The 26,770-nt window shown below is 26.3% G+C and overlaps 2 protein-coding genes across 3 annotated transcripts; both read left to right on the top strand.

The window, feature by feature from the left end:
- Positions 1–624: 624 nt before the first annotated feature.
- LOC106778561 (bidirectional sugar transporter SWEET5) lies at positions 625–9,625 on the top strand. 2 transcript variants are annotated; one of them, XM_014666631.2, is made up of 8 exons: positions 625–800; positions 911–956; positions 6,855–6,917; positions 7,166–7,202; positions 7,411–7,627; positions 8,142–8,303; positions 8,401–8,523; positions 9,321–9,479. In XM_014666631.2, the coding sequence occupies exons 3-8, from the start codon at positions 6,875–6,877 to the stop codon at positions 9,477–9,479; spliced, it is 741 nt and encodes a 246-aa protein (XP_014522117.1). In that variant the 5' UTR covers positions 625–800; positions 911–956; positions 6,855–6,874. The 2 variants fall into 2 exon arrangements, with proteins under 2 accessions (XP_014522117.1, XP_014522051.1); XM_014666565.2 differs by lacking the exon at positions 625–800 and having other exon boundaries at positions 863–956; positions 9,321–9,625.
- A 5,799-nt stretch (positions 9,626–15,424) lies between these two features.
- LOC106754832 (bidirectional sugar transporter SWEET6b-like) lies at positions 15,425–22,200 on the top strand. Its single transcript, XM_014636931.1, has 6 exons — positions 15,425–15,467; positions 21,077–21,113; positions 21,219–21,435; positions 21,579–21,740; positions 21,840–21,962; positions 22,051–22,200. Exons 1-6 carry the CDS (start codon positions 15,425–15,427, stop codon positions 22,198–22,200), a joined length of 732 nt encoding a protein of 243 aa, XP_014492417.1.
- The last annotated feature ends 4,570 nt before the right edge of the window (positions 22,201–26,770 follow it).

The raw sequence follows: 26,770 nt of genomic DNA, 5'->3' as shown, positions 1-26,770 counted from the left end.
ATAGCCTTAATAATTTTAATTAATTTCTTATCATTTTCTTCATTAAGTAATTTTTCAATTGAATATTTGTATTTTAAATTTTTCATTAGTTAAATTACTGTAAAATAACAGTTTTAATTGCTTGAATATTGTTTTATATTAATCACAAAGCTTTACATTTTTTTAATATGTAAAGACAAATAAATAAAATGATAAAATAAAATAACAATAATCCCATTCAATTAAAAATAAATAAATGACATACTCAAAAAGTAAAAATTTGAATATTCTATACAAAAATATTAAAAAAAACTTGATTAAAAATACTTTAAGTATTATCATCGACTTCGTATATGTTACTTGTAAGCTATTATTGTTTTTTTCTTTATCTTATAAATCATAAATTGATAATGATTGACAAATCCTATACACTAATAAAAATACATAAATTTAATTATTATTATTATTATTATTATTATTATTAATTTGAGCATAATCTAATTATGATTTAGACAAACTAACCATAAATAATGTTTCCCAAACTAATAATGGATTAAATATTTGAAAAGAAACAAAGCTTAAAAACCATCCTTCCAAGGTTCAAACTCATCCTCTCATCTTATCCCAATGATGAGTAGCTAGCAGCATCCTAAGCTACAAAATTTTGAATAATAAAACCATTTCTGTTCTGTGCAAGCAATACCATTGCATTATCCCACTTTGATTACAATGGCCACGTCTTTGTAGTAATCAGAAGCTCAGAGACTAACTCTTTCTCCATTAATTTTACCTCTTTTCATTGGTGAATTACTATTCCGCAGGTAACTGTTCTAGCTATAGTTGCATTTCATTTCATTTATTTTCATTTCCTTATAAATACATTTGGAATGTTTTTGTATGATCATCACAACCTCTTTCAAACATTCCTCAGCTCACCACAGAATTTTATAGCAGAGAGAAACAACACTCAAGAAAAGGTGTGTTCCATTTTCTTCTCCTTCTTCTCTCTTATTTTAGTGTGCTTACATTTACACTTTACATTGCTGCTATTTTCTTCTTGTCTTTTCTGTCAATGGAGACAAAGAATCTTGGCCATGAAGATGATACAGTAACAGAAGAATCTTTCATTGCTCAGAAATGAAATTTTTGACCTACCATAAATTATATATATATATATATATACACTTTTATTTTTAAGGGTGATTTTAGGAGGAAATATAGTTTTTGTTCCTCATAGCTATGTATTGTTTTCCTCTCGAGCATAATTCTGAAGAACTTTGTCTCGTTGAAAATGTTGACCATGAGTCACTATCTCTAAAAGGGAAACTTAATAATCTTTGTCTACGTATAATTCTTTTCTCTCGTGTACATATCTCATAATTAACAAATAATATTGTATTTTACAAGTTTATTTGAATATTTATTTTGTGGTAATTCTATACCATGATAGAAGAAAAATAAATTATATAATATTTTTATGAAAATCAAGTTTATATAAAAGAAAATAAAAATTAAAGTATGATTTTACATGTTTGTGATAACATGTTTAAAAACATGATTTACAATAAGTATAAAATTTCTCCTAAATAAGTTTTTATTTTTCAATGAAATTATGTATGTGAAAATTTACGTAAGCCAACGTATTTAATATTTAAAAATACAAATAAATATATATTTTGATATACAATGACAAATTTTATATGATAATTATATACTAATATCAAATATTTATTTAAATATGTCGACGCATTATGTATAACTTTTGAATATAAATTCTTATCTTGTTTAACTGTATAAGCTTTGTTGAAAGCTTTACGATGTTTTTTTTCGTTTGAAAATTTGGTGTAGATGGTTATTGGGTTGTATAAAATAGTGTATTTTTATCTCTACTAATAAGATAATAAAATAAAAATGTAAAACGTATTGAATTTCTTCTATAAGTTAAATCAACTTATGCATATAAGTTAAATCAAATTATGATAAATAAATTATTTTATGTTTTAGAAATTTTATAAAAAATAATTTTTTCTAGTTGCAATGGTTAAAAGAATTATTTTAAAAGATTGCTTCAATAATTTTTAAATTAAAACTAAGAAGATATTGTCTGAAAATTAAATATTTAAGTATCGTTTAAGACTAAAAATTATAATAAAATTTGAGAGTGATTTTTTCCAAAATAAAAATAACTCTTGAAGACAAGAGAAAGTTGAAATAGGTGGCTTCTAAAACGAGAGTGACGTGACTCAAAGATGCTATTTTTGGGTCCATCTTCATTTAATGTAACTAATAATTTAAGGTTCCACTTTTCTACTTTGAGTAATGCAATTTAATACTTTAGAATAATTTAGAATGTTGTTTAGAAAAATAAGCACTCTACAAAATACATATTTTCACTAATAGATAAACTATATGGTTTTTATCTTTCAAATCCATTTTATTTAACTCGTTTATAATTTTGTTTTGAAAATTAATAAGAGGTGTGAATATATCTCGTGAGATTTTTAAAATTTGAATTCACAAAATTTTAATATAATCAACAATCTATTATTTATTTTTGTGTAAATCGTTAATCTATAAAATATATGAAAAAACTTAACCACATGTAACCATCATTTTCGTTGGTGACGCACTTCAACGTCATTTACGATAATATTTTAAAAAATATATATCAAATGTATTATATTCAAGATAAATATAAAACATATGATATAGATATATGAAACAATCCCCACGTACGAATATTTTTTTTATATGTATAATAGTGTGACGTCATATATTTGTATTATAAAACACTATTAAATCAAACAACAAAACAGATAACATTTAGAAAAACAAAAATAAACTAATATGTATAATAATTTGTCATTCCAATAATTTGAATTAATAATATTCGTTTTGAATATTTATCAACTCAACATTATCTATATAAATATAAATAACTTCTAAAAATATTACGTTTTGGATATAAACACCACAAACCAACACTTTCTTTTTCATTTAATGATCTACTTAATAGTTAGGCCACCTATATTATTAATAGGATAACTTTTGAAAACCGATGAGACTTAAATATTTTATTAATATTGTTCAATTATCAAAAATCCCAGTCAATTTCTCATCATGATGCCGTTCTTTCGATTTATTATTAATAGGATATTAATGGAACTTGAAATTTTATAATTCTTAAAGTAATTCCATATTTATACAATATCAATATCAATATCAAAATATATATATATATATATATATATATATGTGTGTGTGTTTTTTTTATAAATTACAAAAATAAAATATTTAAATTCTCCTTTTGGCTTAAATTTTCTCATATGACACATGTTTCATATTTCATTTTATGTATATAAATAGAACTTAATTAGAATTTATCCATAATATAAATAGTTTTGTTAAATTGCAAAATTTTTATTTCTTATACATGTAACGATTTTCTTTTCCTTGATATAGTAATTATTTTAAAAATCATATTTAAAAATATTTTTAATCAATTATATAGTATTCTATATTTATAAGTCTTTCATATCTTAGAAATTAACTTAGAAATTGAATATGCCCACTTTCTTATCTTAATTATTGATACTTTTAATGACAAAATAGGAAAAATACAACATCTTAGTTGTAATAATTATCTAACTTTTACATTTTTCTTGTGAAGTGAAGACGAAAGATGTAACCTTTAAAAAGGTCTAGCATCATTCAAAAGTCAAAACCTATGACAACTTTTATATATATATATATATATATATATATATATATATATATATATATATATATATATATATATATATATATATATATATATATTTTGAAATGCATATATTTAATTTATATTACCATAATGAACTTAAGATATATTATATTAGTTGCAATTAAATTCTTTTAAATATAAAATAAGAGCAAAGATAGAAAAATGAGATTAATTAAAGCATGCAAAGAAAAAATAATTTTATGATAATATTTTAAAAAAAGATTACATCAAGAAAATTATATTATGTCATAATAGTTTTAGAAATGATTACTTTAGATCAGTTAGAGTGGATATCAAACATGACAGCTTATACTGCTAAATTTATAGTCCAAGCATTATCATCACCTATTTAACTTTATATTTTTATTTATTTTTAAAAATAATATAAAAATATATATTTTCCCTATTTGATTCATGAAAAACTTGTAAGAGACAAAATTACTTTCTGCCCATCGAGTCAATCTAATTAGTCAATGAGTTACCACTTCCTAAATCATCTATTTCAGTTCACTTTTTTTTTTTTTTCACGACTTCAACTTAAGAAAATGTATTTTAATATTTAACAGAAAATATTAACACATTTTTCTATGTTTTCCTTTTGTAAAAAGAAAATATTTTATGTAACGTATATCAGTTCACTTTTTTTCTTTCACGACTTTAACTTAAGAAAATGTATTTTAATATTTAACAGAAAATATTAACATATTTTTCGATGTTTTCTATTTTTAAAAAGAAAATATTTTATGCAACTATGAGTTCACTTTTTTTTTTTTGCACGACTTTAACCTAAGAAAATGTATTATAATATTTAAGAGAAAATATCAACACATTTTCGATGTTTTCTTTTTGAAGAAAGAAAATATATTATGTAACTTGTAAGAGCCATATTCAGTAAACAAAATGCCATGGAAAGATAAAGATGAAACCAACTTAGATTGTTCTAATCTATAACAAAAATAACTTGTCTTTATAAATAAATAAATAAGTAAATAAATAAATAAATAAATAATAACCCACCGAATCCAATTTTAGAGGAAGAACTTCTTTTTGTCTCTCTTTTTTACTATTCAGATGTTTTGATACTTAATATACATTCAAATAAATTATTGTGTACCTAATTTGTTGATTCCTTAATAAATAAAGTATAAATTTGACTGTAATGGTGGAAGGGATAGAACATGTTTGCTATTATTTGTTAGAAATTCATAAAAACAATTCAAGAAAATAAATAATTTTATTAATTTTTAATATATATTTAATCTATAACAATTAATAACAGATATTTACTTTTGATCTAGTCTTCGCATGATATATTGTTATTTCCATTAATATTTTTCTATATATGTAATAAGTTGTCCTTAATAATTAAATTTTTAATTTTATCCATTATTTTATATTATCGTAAATGTGATAACTTCCCCAATTGTATATAAAACAAATTCAAGAAAAAAAAATTAGTGACATTAAATACTTATTTAACATTTGATATTATATTAAAACACAGTCACGTTTTTTGAAAGATATTTCATAACAAAAATTCTTACTAACATTTACGTTTTAGTAAATATTTTAATTTTATTTAATTGTTTATATTTTTAAATGTTTGAAAATTTAAAAGAAGTCAACATATTATTATTCATGTTTATTAGTTGATACGTGTCTATTATTGTTTCATTTTATCTTTTCTTTAAAGGTTTTCTCATTCGTATTAAATGAAAAAGTTAATGAAAAAATATAATCATGTAAATCTTTGCTATCATACATAGTTCACGGTAGCAATATGTATTAAGTGTACAAAGAGAATCTCACTTATATATAATTAAAATATAATTACCATGTCTAAATTTAAAAACTAATATACACTCTTAATTAATTAATTTTATTATTGATAGATTAAATTATTGATTAGAATTCCTTGTTTCTTCATCAAGTTCTCGTAGATCAATAAACGAGTGTGATTATCTTAGAGAAAACTAAAACAGAAATGACGATAGAAAAACAAAAGTTGTGTAAAAATAAACTACTGAGTTATCCTATTTATAGGTTGCAAGAAAAAACTGAATAGTAATTATGTTATATTATTTCGACAAAGTTAAAAAGAAAATTTTTTACAAAATATTTCACATTTTTCTCTTATAGATTTTAATTTTTTTTTATTACATCTTTCGATAACAAGACCTTATAATACACATTTTTATAAATAATTAAGACATTAATTTGCTTTCTTATCTAATTAAGATTTAGATAAATATGTCATTGAAATTCAACACTTCATCATAAACAAAAAAATCTAGTAAAGAAAAAGGAAGACTTTGACTAAATATTTCTTTAAAATCAGTGCATCTATTAATTTTAAATGTTGAAAAAATAAATTAGAAATAAATCAAAACATTTTCCAAGCATATATATTACTCTCATTTTCAAATGTAACTAATTATTCAAAAGAATTCATTTATTGCATAATTAATTTTGGATAAGATATTTACCACTATGCACTAATTTCATTAATGAAGATGAAAGAAGAACACCTTTAACATCAAAATAGATATGAATAATCCCTTATCCCTCTCTCTATTTCCCTCTTCTTAATGTGTCATTAGCACCTAAAATAATCATAACTTTAAATTATAGTTAGACGTTATCACAACAACATTTTGACCTGTGTTATATTTTTATTAAGTTTAAAATTAGGACAATAATAATTAAATAATAAATCAATAAAAAAATAATTAATTAAAATTTTGTGAAAAAATATATTTTCCAAATAATTTAATTTTATGAATTTTTTTTTTCTTTTAATACACATTATTCCAGAAATATAAAAGGACTCTTCTAGTAGGTAAGTATATGTTATATTTTTATTAAGTTTAAAATTAGGACAATAATAATTAAATAATAAATCAATAAAAAATAAAATTAATTAAAATTTTATTTTTTTCTTTTAATACACATTATTCCAGAAATATAAAAGGAAACTTCTAGTAGGTAAGTATATGTAGCTGTCGCTGGCTGGTACCGGTTCCCAACCTCATGCATTCTCCTTTTCTTTTTCTCTTTCTCACTCTCTCTTCCATTCTGTGATTTTCTGTTGCATTATTAATTCTTTCTGCAGAAAAGAAAAAAAACCTGAGAATGGTGAACCCTGCAATTGCTCGTAACGTCGTCGGCATAATAGGTTTTTCTTTCTCATTTCTCAATCTCTCAATCTTAACATCAATTTTTTGTGTTGCTTTAACCGTAATCTTTTTAGTTAAACAATTTGGAATATAATCATGTTGTTAATTGGAAGTACTGCTCATAATTAATTTTAACCATTCTCTTCGTAAATGTACTTAATTATGCTTGAAGAGTAAATTACGGAACAATAATAATGACGAAAGCAAATTTTAATCGATTTAGCATAAATCGTGTTCTTCTGTGCAGGCAATGTCATCTCCTTTGGCCTGTTCTTTTCACCTGCGTACGTAACCACTTGTTCTTCTTCCTTGCTCTGTTTTGTTTTTTTCTTCTTCATTTGTTACATGTCGTTTTCAGTAATTAATCTAATTTAGGTTGCTTTTCGAAATAATTAAGTTATACGTTAACAGAGGAATTGATAAAATTTTGCATTATCATCTAATCAGAATTGGAGTTATTAGAAATTTTGATTGGTTTTGAATGGAGTGCAGACCAACTTTCTATGGAATAGTGAAGAAGAAGAGCGTGGAAGAGTTCAAGCCTGATCCTTACATAGCAACGGTTCTGAATTGTGCTTTTTGGGTGTTCTATGGAATGCCTTTTGTGCATCCAAACAGCATTTTAGTTCTCACCATCAATAGTGTTGGGCTTGTGTTCGAATTTTTCTATCTTACCATATATTATATCTATGCCACCAACAAAGGACGGGTGCATATCTTTTCCCTCTCATTATACTCATTCATTTCAACATTTTCATTATATAACATGGTCCCACTTTATTACCCTTTTCTCTTCTTATAATGACTAGAATCTCCTATATTTAGCTCTCTTTTTGACTCTTTTGTACTCATCTTTAAGCTATGTATCGATCATCTTATTGTGCTTTTCAAATAGTCCTCCCACGGGCAAATATTGGGTAACCACTCATTGGAACTTAAATATATATTATGTATGCAAAAGTTGGGTTAATTAAAAGTTGGATTAAAATCAATTTGGTTTGTTAATTGTTAGTTAGTGAATGATTTTTATCGGTTGTATATTGTAGAACTAACTCTAAAACACTCATACTTGCTAAATCAATAGCATATATTTAATTTAAAGAGATGCCCAAGATCAAAGAAACTTTTGTTCTTTTCAAATGTTCTGCTATATTTCATTACCTTTAAAATTGAATATTTTCATTAACAATAACTGTCTCTAATGGTCTCTTCCCTAACTTCAGATGAAGGTACTGATTTTCCTTCTCATCGAACTTATTTTCTTTGCTGCCGTTGCTCTTGTAACAATGCTGGCACTACATGGCACAAAGAAAAGGTCATTAGTGGTTGGTATTCTGGCTGATATTTTCAATGTTATGATGTATGTCTCTCCTCTTACAGTCATGGTAAGTTTTCTATATTTAATAAGTTTTTAGCACATAATACATAATAGTTAATGTATAACATTTTTCACACCATACTCTTGGTATGCATGATGAGCAGGCAAAGGTTATAAAAACTAAGAGTGTGAAATACATGCCATTTTGGCTTTCTATGGCTAACTTCCTTAATGGTCTGTGTTGGACAACATATGCTCTCATCCACCCTTTTGACCGTTATGTGCTGGTAAATAGCAACTTCACTTCTCACCTTCTTGTCCTCTTATTATTTCTATTTATGGTGAATCATCACAAATGGGTAGGTTTGAGTGAGAATGAATTCAGGGTCTTAAACAAGTAGTTAAAGGAATCAAAATTATTATGACTTGGGTACGGACAAAAAGTGGTTAGAAAATATTTAAACCATGACATGTGAACAGAAAAAATCTGATTACAGAAGCAATCTATTTAAAGGGTTTAGGATTTAAATTAATTTAATGACCAGGTGATCTAAACAGATTACTACAAAAAAAAGTTGGATGAAGACAATATAGTTCATTTAGTCAATAAAAATAAATTTGTCCAAAATTTATATATTTTTTTCTCATAAACTATCTTTAGTATTTTAAGTATTAATATTATTTTCTTTTGTTTTAAATATTTGACAATGTATTCTTCCACTATTATATTAAGTAATGCAAGTAACATTACTAATCGAGATTTATAAAGAAATAAACACCACTTTTAGAAGCTTAAAAATAAGAACAAATATTTTACTTTTTATTTTTACATTGTTACAAACATTTTTACCCCCAAACCAATTTATTATTGTTACTATTTTATTATTTTCATTCTTACCTGATACACTCCTTTCTTATTTCACAATAGTTGGTTTTATTATTTTATAATTTTGTAATAAATTGTTAAGAATACTATATATCTAACTAACATGTCCACTTTTATGACATTCACATGTAAACAATTATTGTGAATAATTATGAATGTTGTTTTCATTTTTACCCTTACCTTTGTATATTATTTCAGATAAGCAACGGTATTGGAGCAATCTCCGGACTAGTTCAGCTCCTGTTATATGCATGTTACTGTTCCTGCAAGAGTGAAAACGATGATGATGTTGATCATAATTTGAAACCACCAACTGGGGTTCAGCTCTCCAACCTAAATGGAACAGTGGCAGTGTGATTACACATCAATATGGATTCATAACCTTTTTTTTCTCTTTTATTTTCTGTTTACTCCTTCTTCACCTTATACTTCTTTATGCCTCTTGAGTTTCAAATGCAACATAGAGATTTATATGTGGACATATAGAATGGTTGCTTTTATAATACATATATGCATGCTTGATGCTAAGATTTATTTTGGATTTTATTTTCAAGTTTTGTATGTCAATTGTGTAAATACTTCATTAAACAACCGAAATCAATTAATTTGGCTATTGGGCATCTTTAGCAAAACTACTTAAATGACAATTAAGAATTTATAATCTAATTGATAGCAGTTAAGTAATTTGTTAATGGATAAACTTTCAGTTTATACATGTTATATTTGATAAAATATCTACAAGATATTTGTACCGAAAATATTTTTATATAATAACTTATTATTATATTATATTATATCTTTAAGATATTATAATATAATAATTAATTATTTATATTTTTAAGATATTACAATATAATAATAATTGATTATCTAAAATCTTAAAAGTTAACTCAACAAAAATTAAAAACAGTGTAATAATTAATATTTATATAAAATAAAAATAAATAATAATAAAACAAATTTAAATTGTATTAATTATAAATTATATATGACAAAAATATAACTGGTTTGTAATTTATAGGTTAAAAGCTTTTAAAATATTTTATCGGTAATTTTAAATTTGTTAAACTAATTTATAAATTAATTAAATAACTAATTTATTTACTTTAAAAATCTACTTTTAAAAGTCAGTTATGTACATAAGGTGAGATAATATGATAGGGAATGACAAAATGAAAGAAAAATAGAGGAAAAAAAAACCATAATTATTTTTAGTATTTGATATATACATATAATAAATTAAGTTTAAATTTTGTGAAATATTGTAGTTCTTAGATGGACATATACTTGGAACTTGGGCAAGGTCATTTTATTGGCTCTTGGACTAACATGATATTATGGGTTGAACCATTCTTCAATTTGGTTTTTTTAACTGTGAATAAATTATCCAGGGTTTGTTTAGTGTTTAGTTTTATTTGTTTGTGTTGAATTGGCAAATAAAAAAAAGAAAAAAAATAAATATAAGTAAAAAAGAAATATATATATATATATATATTAAAAAAATCTACAAAAATATTGTAGAATTTAAAATAAATTTATGGTTTTAATTATATTAGTATTTTTTTTAGAACTTTCGCGTTTTCTCAATTAATTTTTCTAGTAGTTTTATTTTTATTATTTTTATTATTTTAGTTATTTTTTTTAAATCTTTTGGAGTTTTGTCTTGTAGTTTTTTTTTAAGTCAAGATTTAGATCTCTTAACATTTTTCATGTTGTTTGTTCACTCTTTATTTAAGCTATTAGAGTTATCTACCTAACACTAAAGGAAAATCGAATGGAAAAAGGCAAGAAAGTACTTAAAAAAAGTCTATAAGTATGATATACAAGTGGAATTTGAGTGAAACACTTGGATAAGTGATGAGGATCAAAATAAATTTTACTATTTTGTTTTCCTAACTTTTTGTCAAATTTATCAACATTGAACAATGCAACCTATTTCAGCAGAGACATCCTTTTGGAAGTTGTGTGTTTGTGAGACTTGGTGGAGAATGCCAATGCTTTGGAGTCAAAAATTGTAAAGTTGAATGGTAAAATTTTTAGTATAAAAAGAAGCAAAAGCATGACAAATATATTTTTCCAATAGTTCAATCAAGTTCTATAAGATGTTTCAAATGTGAAGGCTATGATATAAAACTCATAAGTGTCCTAATTAGAATGCAAGTCTCATGACTACTAATGAAAATATCAAAAATCACCTTATATATTTAAATAGGAGGAAGAAAAGATTTTACAAAATTTAGACGCGTTGAAAAGTGAACAAGAGCGAAAGATTAAAAGAGCACAAAACAAAGAAACACTTATAGAAATAGAAGAAAGAGAAAACAAAGGAAAATAAGATAAATAAAAGAAAGAAGGTGAAGAAAGAGGAAAGAGAGAAAAAAAAAAAGATAAAGAAAAGAGAGCGAGAAAGGAGAAAGAAAATAGAGAAAAAGAAGAGAAAGAAAGAAGAGTGAGATAGGAGAAAGAAAATAGAGAAAAAGAGGTGAAACAAAAGAAAGAGAGAGAAGAGAAAGAAGAAAAAGAGAGAAAAAGAAGAGAAAATCCTGATTTGTCATTAAAAGAAAATACGAATTTGACCTCTTTTTGTTTGGTTGTCTAGGGAATATTTGTTTATCAAGGAACCATGACATCATTTGTGGAAGGAAGACAAAATAACAAAAAATGAAATATTATTTTGATTTTCTTTGAGCATTCTATCTTTAATTTAAAATTGCTTGACGATTTTTGTAGGTGGGTATTTGGCCCTTAAGGTAGACCTTTAAACCTTTGATAATAAGAGATTGACCTCTTTAAAAGATCTAAATATCACTAATAGAATTTATATTTTTTATTATTATTTTAGATATGTGTCTTTAATTTATGTTTGTGTTTTTGCATAGCATCTTCTAGAATTCGGGTCGAATTCTCTCAAAACATGGGAGAATGATAACGAATCTTCAAGTGGTACAGATATTATCTTTAAGTAGGAGGTATGATAGAGCACTATCTCCTAACCATATATGAGAAGAACTTAAAGAAGAATGTTTGCAATTCAGAGGATCTATGACAAGGTTAAAGATAAAAACACAGTCTCCTTAAATCTTATAATGTTCTATGTAGGAGGAAATTTAAAGAACATGAAGATCATGAACACAATTGAATAATAATTTAGGAAATTAAATAAATTGTAACTTTATTTTAATTACAAAATGTTAAATTCATTGGGCAAGTTAGTTTGTGTTTATTGGGCGAACGAGCCTTGCTAGGCGAGAGTTTGTGCCGGTAATTTTCATTTTATGTTATTTTTATGTGTTTTGGGCTTTGAGTTTTATTCTAGGGTTTCTAGGTTTTCTTAAACTTATGTACTTATATATAGAGGTATCAACCACTAATGTAAATACTGTTAAGTCATATTATATGTATTTGCATTCATTGAGAAATGATTATCTCGATTTTAAGATTATAACTTTGACTTATTTCTTTCTTCGACAAGATGGAATCATCAAATTCATAAATCCATCAACTTCTTTATTAAATAACTTATATATCTAATATTTGAGATAATTTATGTAATAACTTAGAAAATAGAGTATTAGAGTTGATAAGTGTTTTAAAATAATGAGACCGATTTTTTTATGTTAAAAATTCGATAATATAAATAGAAATTTATAGACATGTCTCATTATCTAAAACACATACCATCTCTCTAAAACTCTTTCTCTAGACTTCCTCTCCTTTTTCTCTAAGAATTCTAAGCCCTGAGTCATCTCTTTGATTATCAGGAACTTTAGTGATCAACAGTGGTATCTTCAACTTCACCTGATCAATCTTCTAAAAAGAGTAAGTTAGTTTCTACTTTTTTTCTCAAGCTAAGTTTCCTTCATGCATGCGAAAAGATTATGTGTTGCATGCATATTCCTATAGTTTTTGTGTTTTTCTTCTTGATCATTGATCTTAATGGTCTACCTTGATCAAAATTCTACAGTCTATAGGTACAGATAGAATTATCTGAATTGAGGTAATGGTAGTTTGCTTTATAGATTGTTTGAGCTTTCCAACCAAGTAAAGGGAAGCTAATATTTTCTTTAATTTTGCGTTATGATGTATGAGTTTGTGTTTGAGATGTTATGAGAAATCATGTTTGGTTGAATATTCTATAATTGATTTTATTGTTGAGTGATACTTATATCTTGATGTATATTGTGCGTGTATGAGAAGTATTACCGGTTTGAACATTTGATGTTACCGTGTTAGGGTATAATTAAGTGTAAAACTGATATAGGATAAAAGGTGGTAAAAAGGAATTGTTGTGGGGTTTATTTATAAGTCTAGATTGGGGTTTTGGTATGTAAGTTTCTTGGAAAACAACTTTGGACTGATATTTAATGTTTGGAATCAGTTTTAAGGTCATTTTAAACTTGTCTAGGACCTTAGTTAACCAAATATCATGTTGATTTGGGAAGTGGTAAATAAGTAGAATTTTAGGTTGAGTTTTATGTTGTTTTGGTCCGTTTTAAGGGTTTTAACAAGTGAGAATAAAAAAGAGAAGGTTTGTGATGAAAATGAAGGTTTATGGTCTGTTTTTGAGTCAATTGTGACTTGTTTAGACCCTTACTTTGCAATTTTCTAGTTTATAAGAATTGATTATAGGTGTTTTTAAGTGGTTGAGTTAATTTGTGCATCTTGTTTTTTATCAAATGAGCAAAATGGTCTTCAATGTCATCCATAAACATGTTTTTGCATCAATCTTAGTGTTAAGGAAGTCAGTTTGACCATTTAGATAGGTTCAAGGGGCATCTAAATCAGTACAACAAGTTGTTGTCATCTGGTTTGACGTTGGGTGATCTTGTGTGACGCTCAACGTTGTTAAACCCGAGAGCCCTTAGGCTCTAGGACGTTGAGTGCCAGTCTGGGCACTAAGTGCCATGAAGTCAGTGAGAACTCTTACTTCTAGCGTTGATCGATGTATTTGGGTGTTGAGCGCCACTTTCCTATTATAGGTTTGGCGTTGAGCGCTAGGGTTCTAGCGTTGGGCACCCTGTCAATAATTTGAGTTTTCACTTTCTGTTATTTTATTTCTTATGGATATAAGATCTATTGATACTTTAAGGTTTGTTTGATAATATATATTGAATATTATAATGCTTTATGCATGAGGTTATGTATGTATTGAAGTATGGTTTGAAAAGTGTTTCAAAGGTGAAATTCTTTATGGTTGTTCCAAGTAGAGTAATGTATTGATGTAAAGAGTTAGCCTTGGAAGTTATTCTGACACTCCAATAATCACTCCATCTCATGTAAAAAAGGGAACTATGCGGTAAGGAGAAGCACAAGGTCCTAGTCTATGCTCTGATATTCTTTGCCCATAGGCCGTTAATGAACTAATCTTGTGTGATAGCTTGAGAAAAGTAGTTGTTCCACCACTTCAAGTATACAACTTGTCATAGTCTAACATCAATACATATATTTGGATTAATCAAGTCTAAAATTCATATGTATGCTCAGGTTTGATTTGGTTTAAAAATTAATTATGTTATATGATGTTTTATAATTACATTATTTGATTTTTTTATAATATTAACTTACATTGTGTTGTTGTTTGTTTTTATTTTTTGTTTAATTTAAAATGTTCATGTCAACGTAAAGAAATGAGATCTTTTCACCATTTTAACAAATTTTCTCAAAGAGAATAAAGAATTCGAGTAATACAATAGATTCAAATACCTCATCAGAAAATTTGAATAACTTTAATATTATATTAAAATATGAAAATTAAACCTAAATTAACCGTAAAATCATATTAATAAGTAAAATTTGTCTTTCCTCCGACCTAACGGATTAAAATATAATTTCCAAAATATTTTTACTTAATTTACAAAAATACTTAAATTAGTTTCTCAAAATAAAATTATTTATATATATATATATATATATATATATATTTATTTGTGTGAAAAGAAAAACAGTTTTGTGTTTATATACTCTCAAAACTGTTGGAGTCAAAATAGAATAAAAATTCTATCTGTTAAAAACCAAAGTTTGATAGATTTGATGGGAAGAAATAATTATTATCATGGTTAACTTTTAACAATACAACTAAAATTAATTATGTATAATAAAATATCTAAATAATAAAACTTAATTATATTTTAAAACTCTATCTTCCCAGAAAAACTCTATAAAATAAAAACTCTTCTTCCTTGTCAAATCTCACCCACGCAAAGCTCACACATCACCTACGCAAAGCTCACTCAGAATGCATAAAACGCATTGTGTTCTTACGTTCCCTCAAATTCTCTGTGTTTTCTGCGTTGCTTTCTAAAATGGCGAGCGCTTCAGTAGCTCGCAACATCATCGGCATCATAGGTTCGTCCCATTCTCTCTTCCACTGCAACTCCGAATTTCGCACAACCATATCTTCTTCTTAATCGAATTTTTTCCTTTTCCAACTTCTGATTTGCATCATGGACCGATCGCATTTCGCTTCCTTTGCTCCCCATTAATGCTTGCCAATTCTGCATAGTTTTTTATGCATCACTTCTGTTGTTTAATCGATTTATGCATGAAAACTTTGTGTTTTATAAGGGTTGCTTTTTCTCTGCAGAAAATGTCATAATCAATCTTACTTTTTCTATACACATATTTAAAGAGAGTCCAGAATGGCATGTATTTCACGCTCTTCGTTTTGATTCATATATATACAGTATGATCAGGCTAAGTTTATCAAAACGAAGAGCGTGAAATACATGTTGTTCTGGCGATCTGGAGAACTTTCTTAATGGTGTGTGCTGGATCACATATGCTCTTATTCCTTATCGACTCCTTCGACATCTATTTTCTGGTAATTACTTCGTTACTTTCCTTTTGAATTTTTTGAATGAAATAATGTTTTTACCTTTGTGTATTAATTTATTGTTGCAGGAAAGTAACAGCATTGGCGCAATCCTGGTTCATTGTATGCTTGCTACCTCTTCAGAGGAGAAAATATTGCTGATGATTTTATTTTTTAAAAGAAATATTTCAGTTAGCTAATTAATTCATAATAAGTTCCGAAAAGAATATGGTTACTATTTAATATATTTAATCTTTTAAACAATCTGCATTTTGTTTAATTTTTAAAAATAGACACATATTGTTTTATATTTATGATAAAATAACAATTACGTTTATCTATCTTTTAAATACAGATTTTGGAACATTTCAAATTTATAACATAATATTTTTCAATACAGTATTTTAATCACATCAATATTATTAGGTAACATAATTACTTTATTATGTTGGAATTCTTAATTTATCATATAGATAAAACAATATATATTGATATAAAAAATACATTATGCATTTATACTTGCCTATACTAGTTTTTATAACTAAATAAAAGTTAAATTTTAATTACAAAATAGGTTCAGTTATAACGAAAATAATGTTGGCAATTTTTTATAAAATTCGAGACATTTACTACAAGAATGATTACATAGAAATTAATATAATTAGTCATTATTTAGTAATTTATATAGTATTTTATAAACTAAAAATTAATGGTAGGAAAAATTATACGTTCTTATCTCACGTAATAGGTATATTAAAGAGTATGATCCAATAAGACTCTTTAAATCTCTTCATTAAAGAGCAGATTAACTTACTCCTATTTGACTTATGTTCTCATATTACAACTAAATGTCATTATTTTGGTGTGTTGGTTATTATTTACCATTATGTTATTATTATATTACTATTGTATATTTCAAGTAAGTATTATTCTAATAGAAACATAGATCTATAGTTTATGTTGATTCTATAAATATAGCACTTTCATCGAGTATAAAGACTTCTTTTGTAAGTTGTCAAATGCTCAACTTTGCAATTAGTTTAAACGATAAATTCTCCTTAAGTATTATTTAGAATATTCGTTGTAGTGTTTTAATGAAACTTCTTTTAATCCTTTAATATAGGAAGCTCTTATATTTGAAACGAAAATGCAACTGCAGCTTCTTATGCTTCTTATAAGAGAAGCGTTGAAAGAGAATAAAACAGTAAGTGTACAAATATTTTTATATTGGTTCACCCCAACTGAGCTACGTCCAGTCTCCTCTAACCTTAGAGGGTTCCATTATAATCTTCAACAAAATTACAACTGAATATTCTCACCACTCCTGGTATCCCTATTCAATCTTGATATTTCCCGATACACTGTTGAGTTTCACCTGCTTCTAGTTGTGCAATATTCTTCACCACAACTGGTATCCCTAGTCTACGAATAACACCTATTACCCTGACTAGTTGAGTTTCACCAACTCCTAGTTTCCACTAGGCACTCCTGGTATCCCCTCATACGTTGTCTAGTAATCCTTAACTCTCTTGAGTTAAGCAATAAGTGTTTGAATTCTTTTCAGAATTTGGAATCAATCTGATTGCTTACAATATCGTCTATAGACTCGCTAGGTGTTTTTCTCTCTTTTCTCTTTACTTACAAATAGTAAATTGATATTACAATGAAACTTAAGAGTGTTTCTCGACTTTTTCTTTTTCCCTTCTCAGATATTATCTTTTTTATCTTCTATGTTTTTTCTCTCGACGATGTTATTAATCTTATGATATTATCTTTATAAGCTATTCTCTTGATTCTTTCTTAAAATCTTCTTCTATTTAAATTATTCTCAAAAGATATCCGTTATACTTGAGTTTTTGCCTTGATTCTTGTGTCTTCTTTGTCTTGTCATGTGAAGCAGCCATTGGTTAAAGTTAATTTGTCAGAGTAGGTGTGCTTTTTCAATCCTTTATAAAAGTAGGTTATACTATATTCTTGGAGCAACTTCTAATGGAGAGAACATTTCATGAATATCTTCTTTGTCTCTAATGTCCACTTCTGATATATTTTGAATAAAGTAGGTGGATGCATGTAGTAGGTGATTAAGACTCTTAAAAGGCTTTTACCAAAAATATTGCCTCGACATTGTTACATTCTTTTAAGAGTTTGACTAATTACCGTTTGGAACAATATAACTTTCGCTTTTAGCACAACTCTCATAGACACTTTGGCTTTAACATTTTTTTAGTATAGCATCTCATTTACGCCTAAAGTGTTTTCCTAAGGCTTTCTGATGTTACTAGAGATTTTGAGCTTATCATTTAAGTTTTTGCTATCCTGATATTTTAGTGATGACATCTTTATATTCTCATTTGGTTTAATGTTTTTTTGTAAAACTTCAAAATATATGAGAGCATTTAAACATATTCACTTTATAGATGATTTTGTCTCAACAATTTCTCCATTTTTTATGTTTAACAAATAATCTAAAAGATATGATTTTTCTTTTTGAACGTAGAGGTACAATTATGAATGATTTAAAGTTTTTAGTTATTTAATCACTTTGCAAATTTATATTTCTTAGTGTTTTGTCTTATGCATGTGGATTAATGTTCTAAATCATTAAAATAAATAAAAGAAAAATAATCAAGACATGATAAACAATCAAAACACAAGGTAAAAAAAAGACCAAAATCAAAGCACAAAATAAATAAAAGAATTGATATTTAAACACATAAAATGTGTACAAGCATGAACTTCTAAGAATATGAAAACTTCTCCTGATTCTGTGTGATCCTATACGCTGATTATGCATATATTTCCCCCTTATTTAATAAAAAGGATAACTATGCTTAGTGATTATAATGACTTGTATAGACAGATATTATTGTAAATGTGGTGTCTATTAGTGTTTGAAAACATACAGATGCAAGTGTCACATGATGCATGTTATGAATCACTGATAGACATTAATAGCAATATATGTATAATCAAGATAAATTTAAACAAGCATTAAAAGTATCTTTGCACATTGCTTGTTAAACGATTTAAATTTGATATTTACGACTTATGACTAGAGGGTTTGGGATCCTTTGGCAGCGACATGGGTGTAAGAGTTTCTAGACTTTGAAGAACAAGTTGTAATTGGGAAGAAAATATAAAATGGTTGCTTTTATAATACATATGCATGCTTAATTCTAATATTTACTTTGGATTTTATTTTCAAGTTTTGTATGTTAATTGTGTAAGTATTTCATGAAATAACCGAAATAAGTTAATTTTGCTATTGGGCATCTTTAGCAAAACTAATTTATATGATAGTTAGGAATTTATAAGCTAATTGATAGCAGTTAAGTAATTTGTTAATTGATAAACTTTCAGTTTATAAATATTATATTTGATAAAATTAGACGATGAACTACTTAATAAATGTAAATTCACGTTAAATGATATAATTATATAAATTTTATTAATAAATAAATTTGTGTTTTTTAGAAAAAAAATGTAATTATAAGTATAATTTTTCTACAACAATTATTTTTTTTTTAATTTTTCAGTACTTTGTTTTAAATTGTTTATTTTTTTAATATTTTTTTAAATGAGTATTGATTACAATTTATTTTTAGAAATTTTATGATTTTATAATTTAAATTATTATTACATCGATTTTTTTATATTTTTGTAATGCATAATCTTTATTTAATTAGTTATTTTACTTTAAAATGATACTTTTTTTATTATTTTTATTATACTTTATTAGATGAAATAATATATTAAAATATCGTTTACTTTATTTTTAAATGTTAATGTCTTTTAGTATGATGGAATATATTAAAAAATTTAAATCGGTTTTAAAATATATTTTTTAAATTAATATAATGATTTTAAACATCTTAAAATATTATCAAATGTCTCTAAAATATTAATAAATAATATCTTTTTATATAATAAGTTATTGTTATATTTATTTAGATCTTTAAAATATTATAAAAGATATCTACAAAATATTTACAGTGAATATATTCTTAAAAGGTAACTTATTATTATATTCTCTTAAATTTTAAGTTATTATGATATAGTAATTAATTTTCTAATATTTTTAAAATATTATAATATAACAATTGATTATCTACAAACTTAAAAACTAATTCAACAAAAACTGAAAGTAATGTAATAATTAATATCTATATAAAATTAAAATAAGTAATAATAAAAAATTTAATATTATATTAAAATATAAAAATCAAACCTAAATTAACCGTAAAATCAAATTAATAACTAAAATTTGTCTTTCCTCCAACTTATAACGGATTAAATTGTACTTTCAAAAATATTTTTACTTAATATACAAAAATACTTAAATTAGTTTCACAAAATAACGACATAATATTATATATATATATATATATATATATATATATATATATATATATATATATATATATTTTGGGTGAACAAAAAATAGTTGTGTTTATGTACTCTCAAAACTGTATGTATTAAAATAGAAGAAACTGTATCTCTTAAAAGCAAGAAGAAGATAAGTTGGATAGATTTGATAAGAAGAGATAATTATTATTATGGTTAACTTCTAACAATACAACTAAAATTAATTATGTATGATAAAATATTTTAATAATAAAATCTAATTTAATTATCTTTTAAAACTCTATCTTCCGAATTTTCTTCTATAAAATAAACTCTTCTACCTTCGTGTTTCACCTCACTCACGCAAAGCTCACACAAACCGCATTGTGTTCTTACGTCGTTCTCTCCAATTCTCTGGTTTTTGGGTTGTTTTCGAAAATGGTGAGCGCTGCAGTAGTTCGCAACATCGTCGGCATCATAGGTTCGTTTTCTTCTCTCTTCCAAGCTGCAACTCCTAATTTTGTACAAGCATTTGCTTCTTAAACGACTTTTTTTTTTTGTCAACTTTTCTTTTGCATCGTGTTCAACTTTTGATTTGCATCGTGGATCGGTCGCATTTCGCTTTGTTTGCGTGGGAGAGCTTGTTTCTAACAAGAAGAGCTTGAACTTCATGAGTTTCAATTAATGCTTGCCAATTCTGCATAGTTTTGCATGACTTTTGTTGTTTAATCGATTTATGTATGAAATAAAAAGTTAGTGGTGTTTACGTTCTAATCAAGTGTTTGCTTTTTCTCTGCAGGAAATGTCATCTCCTTCGGCTTGTTCTTCTCACCAGCGTAATCAATCTTACTCTCTCTATACACATATTTTCTAACAATGTTACTTGATTATTATGTTTATTTTACTAAAAATTACATATGGGTTATTTGAATGAATTGCAGCCCAACTTTCTATAAAATTATAAAGCAGAAGTCGGTGGAGGAGTTTAAGCCTGATCCCTACATTGCTACGGTATTGAACTGTGCATTTTGGGTGTTCTATGGAATGCCATTTGTGCACCCTAACAGTCTTTTAGTGGTGACTATCAATGGCGTTGGACTTGTTTTCGAGTTCGTCTATCTTGCCATATTTTTCATCTATGCAACCAATAAAGGACGGGTGCGTATGCTTCTTCCTTCATCTACTTTTTCTATAATAAATTTCTCCCATTTTAGAAAATAAATTCAATTACTTTTAAAGTCCCATGATCGACTTCTTTACTTATCACTCATTCATTCTTATGTTTCTCACTATCTCTTCAGAAAAAGGTGTCGATTTTACTTCTGATCGAGGCTATTTTCTTTGCTGGAATCATTCTTATAACACTGCTGGCACTGCATGGCACTAAGAAAAGGTCGTTGATTGTTGGTATCATTTGCGATGTCTTTAACGTGATGATGTATGTCTCTCCTCTTACAATCATGGTGAGTCTTCAATTTCTAATATTTTATATCATCATGAGAAATTCATTTTCCTTTTCAAAACTTATAATAATAGTGTTATTATATAAAAATAATGATTAGGCTAAGGTTATCAAAACGAAGAGCGTGAAATACATGCCATTCTGGCTCTCTTTGGCGAACTTCCTTAATGGTGTGTGCTGGACCACATATGCTCTTATCCATCCCTTCGACATCTATGTTCTGGTAATTAGTTCGTTACTTTGCTTGTCTTGTTTTATGGTTCTTGAATGAAATAATGTTTTTACCATTGTGTATTCATTCAACGTTGCAGATCAGTAACAGCATTGGTGCAGTGTCTGGACTGGTTCAGCTCATCTTGTATGCTTGCTACTGCTGCAGAGGAGAAAACAATGATGATGATGATCAGCACAACTCAACTGAGGTTCAACTCTCCGAACGTCCCCGAGATGTTGAAGCTTGATTTTTTCATTTTCATTTTCATTCATATATTTTTTAAACATAATTCTTGGGTGATTTCGTTTGAGTCTTTATTTTTAATTGTTTTCTGGTATAGTGTCTTGGCCATTAGTTTTTCTTTTTTTATTATGTAATACACGGGCAGCTCCTTTTTATTTTTTATATATTTATTTTTAAATATAAAAATGTACTTTTCTTTTATGGTTATTTTATTCTTATAATATTTATTATCCTACAATTATTCATGCAAAGGTGTTCGTCAACTTTTTTCGTAATCTTTTACGCCCAGACATCTTCTTTGCTTTTAAAAAGTAAAGACTAATTAGTTCATCTTTATAATAGTAATTTTTAAATAGGTTTTAAGCATACAAATTTTCTAATTTTTATTATTTTGGAAATTCTAAATAAATGAGTAAAAAAAGTAATTTCTTTTTAAAAGAAATAATTCTTTCCGTAATAGAATTTAATTCTCCTGGGATGATTTTATCGACTATCATAGTTAACTAATTAATTCATAATAAGTTCCAGAAAAATAATATTAGTACTAATTAATATGTTTAATCTTTTAAACAATCCACATTTTGTTTAATTTTTAAAAATAGACACATTTTTTATATTTATGATAAAATAACAATTACATTTATCTTCTTTTTTTTTAAATTTTGTAACATTTCAAATTTATAACATAATATTTTTCAATACAGTATTTTAATCACATCATTATTATTATTAGGTAATATAATTACTTTATTATATTTTTAGTATGTTATTGGGGAATTCTTAATTTATAATAGATCAAACAATATTGATTGATATAAAAAATAAATAAAAGTATGCACTTACCTATACTAACTCATAACTAAATAAAATTTAAAATTTCATTACAAAACAGGTTCAGTTATAACGAAAATAACACGGCAATTTCTTTTATAAAATAGGAGACATTTACAACAAGAAAATTATTAAATAATAATCAATTTAATTAGTCACTATATTTAGTTATTTATATATTATTTTATACATTAAAAAGTTAATGATATCGAAAATAATATTTATTATAAATGAAATATTATAATTAGTTTGGGGAGTGAGTTCAATATTAGCAACTACCTAATAGAATATGTTAAAAGATCAATTTAGATACTAATTCACATATTAATTATAATTTTGTATTTATATTAGATATAATAATTTTTCTTTCATATATAACTTAGTCTAAGTAGTTATTTAAGTATAAAAAATGGATTGTTATTTAATTTTTTGTGGTAATTATTTTCTTGTGTAGTCAAGGAAAAGACTTAAGAAAAACAAGTTTATGAAAGTAACTAATGAGAGGATTAAAAAATGATATTTTAGAAATAATAGTGGTTTAAAAGTCAAAAGAGTCAAGTATTTTAATATTAAAAAGGATTTATATAAATAAAAAGTTTATAAATGAATTTTATTATTTTAAAACACATTATCTTTCTATAAACAACTATTTTAGATTTTTTTGACTTTTTTATAAGAGTTCTATCGTGATTGAAGATTCGAGATCATAGGAGTGATCCTCGTGACGAGCTATTCAATTTAGACTGATCAGTTTTTCAATAGTGTAATTCTAGTTTTCTGTATTTATTCATTGTCTATTCTATTTTCGTCTTGCATGTAGGCTTTTCTTGCTTGCATGTGCTCTTTGAATATGATTCTTTGTTGATTAGTGATCACAACGATATGTCTTGAGCATTTTTGTAATATTTCTATATAGATAAAAAATCTGGTGGTGTGGAGAGCATTTCGGTGTTTGAGCCGTCTAGAGTTGTTTTCATAAGCGATAAAAGCTAAAGTTTTTGTGTGTACTGTGAATTTGTGTTGTTCTAATTTAGTTGATATGATTGATAAGGTGCCATAATGGGTTTTGTCATTACAATAGTTGAAAGTTCTAATTTGGATGTGGAATAACATTGTTATGGACACTATTACCCACAAACCAAAATTAGTAAACGAAGCATGATGTTATGAGGGTGATTGTGAATAAGGTGACCAAGAGTATTTGCTTCTTGTCAGTGTGTTAGAAGTCGTGTGTGATCAAGTCAATTTCGTGGTATATCAAGGAGAGAATAAGGTGGTGTGAAGTCTTAACTATCATGTTTTAGATTGAGATCTAGCAATATATTTAGATTTTGGTAAAACTGATAAGTGTGAAAAAAGTTGTTTTTACACTTATAAATGAGCTCAATCTTGTAATTATTCATATTGTTCCTTAGTAAAAAGTTGTAATAGGAAGTACAAAGTTGTGTAATTATTGTACAGGAAAGTTTACATTATTTGGACTGCTATCTGCCAAAACTCGCTAAGCGCAAGCCATAATTCGCACCAGTAAGAAGGAAGGCATTTGCACAGTGCACGGGCACTATGCGCTTAGCGAATGTCATCAATTGAAGAAGCAGCAGTTGAGAAATTCGCTCAGTGCATGCACACCTTGCAATGAGCGAATTAATTAAATGATGTTGGCTTAAAAGACATGATAGAAAGACAAAAACTATCTTCTGACACAACCAGAACACGAAAATTACTGGAGAATTTGAGGAGACAATCAGGAGACACTTCAAGGCATCAAGACTTCGCTTTCTGCAAGGAATTGTTGTAAAGAGTATGTTTTAGATGTCATGGAGATGCTAATTTTTCTGTTCATTGGAATTGGTTGTATAATTATACATTAATGTAATTTTCTTGTGCATTATATGTTTGTGTTGTTGTGTTTTTCTTGACTTGCTTATGATTATACAAATCTGAAGTATAATTTTCTTTAAACGTTTTTTTGTATTGGGAAGTATTTTTAGAACAAAAATGTAAGAAAAGCAACGACCCTAGGAATAAATTTTGTGCTTCTGGTGAGTCTTAACATCTGGAGTTAATGCAAAGTTATCTATTAAATTAATTAAGGAATTAATAATTTAATAGATTATTTTAGATCTTGCTTTAAGGAATTAAATCAAGATATGTTGATGTGAATGCTTGAATATGGAACATATGTTGTTCGGGATGTTACTCTAATGTTAGCTCAAGACCAATTCCAATGATCTTTATTCCAATTTTAGAATCTTAAAATTTTACGTTGTTAATTTTATGCTATTTTACAAAGTTGAAATCAAATGTTATCATCAGTAAATTGATCTTGAGGAACAAGCTTGATTGAATAACGTGACCCAAATTCTCTTTGGAGAACGATACTCTAAACTTATTTCACTATATTACTTGAACGATTTGGTGTACTTGCCAAAAAGTTATCAAAAACCTACAAGTAGTTAAAAACATATGAAAGATGAGGTTAATGTATCAAATATAAACAATTGGGCAGAAATAAAAGATGATTTTAGTTGTAGATTTGAGGTTAAGAATGTGTTTTTATAAATGGTGGTTATTCCAATCTATATTGTTGAACACCATATCACATAAGTATGGTTTCAGTTAGTTTTAAGGTTGAGAATGGCAAGTCAAACAAAGTCTAGGTGGTTGTAATAAGAGGAATGAGGAGAGTATCTTCTTATCTTCTACCCGAAGAGTGAATTTTTGAGGACCAAAATTTATCTTATTGTAAAGAATGTGAAGACTTAGAAAATAATATATTAGAATTGATAGTGATTTAAAAATATTGATACTTTGGGTATTTTAATATTAAAAAAGTTTTATATAAACAAAAAGTTTTTAAATTTTTTTTATTATTTTAAAACATATTATCTCTCTAGAAATCACATTTCTAGAATTCATTGACTTGTCTCTAGAAGATGCAAAGCTTTAGTACACTAAAATAACTTTGAGAGGGGACCATAGAAAGGAACATACGAGCATTGTGTGGAAAATTAGTACTAATAACAAGCATTGAATGGTTGCTCAATGGTGGGATGAAATACCCTAGACTTCTAAATGCACTGAATGGTATTACTATTTTGGTTGTGATGGTTATGTGTCTCTTAATTGATATTGCATTGAGGACATGTAAAATTGACAACAAATTTGGTTTTTGGTTTTAATGTAAAAGTGTTAACTCATTGGCAAGTGTACCAAATCGTTCAAGTAATAAAACTGGTAAGACCAGGTATCGTTTTCCCAAGAGACTTGTGCAACACATGACAATTCGTCCTTTTATAACTCAATTAGACATCAAAGTGCACAAAAACACAAGAAACTCTTTTTGGTATTTTTATCAAACAGTTGGTGTGCAAGGAATTTAACATAGTGTATTTACAATTTGTCAAGACTAGAGTTCATCACTTCATTCTCATGCATTTACAAACAACTCAATTCCATCAATTTAGTGTTCAATTTCAGTTCTAAGTTCAAGTCATATTTTCCAATACATCAAGAACCACATTTCAAGCCATGGGTGATCAAGCCACAACAAGCATTAAGCATAGAAATCAAATACTAACATTGGAATGGAAAATCATATGTATTAACATCACAAAATACACAAGATTCAGTTTATTACATCTAATGTCAACAAATAGGAAAAGCCCTCCATGGAGGAGAACTTAGGGTTCTACAAATTGAAGAGATAAGGAAGAAATTGGAACCAAAGAGAAGATGCAAAG

This window comes from Vigna radiata, chromosome 1, assembly GCF_000741045.1.
Source record: "Vigna radiata var. radiata cultivar VC1973A chromosome 1, Vradiata_ver6, whole genome shotgun sequence".
In the NCBI taxonomy this organism is placed as follows: Eukaryota; Viridiplantae; Streptophyta; class Magnoliopsida; order Fabales; family Fabaceae; genus Vigna; species Vigna radiata.
The sequence above is the reverse complement of the archived record's forward strand: the minus strand, read 5'-3'. Positions and strand labels throughout refer to the sequence as shown.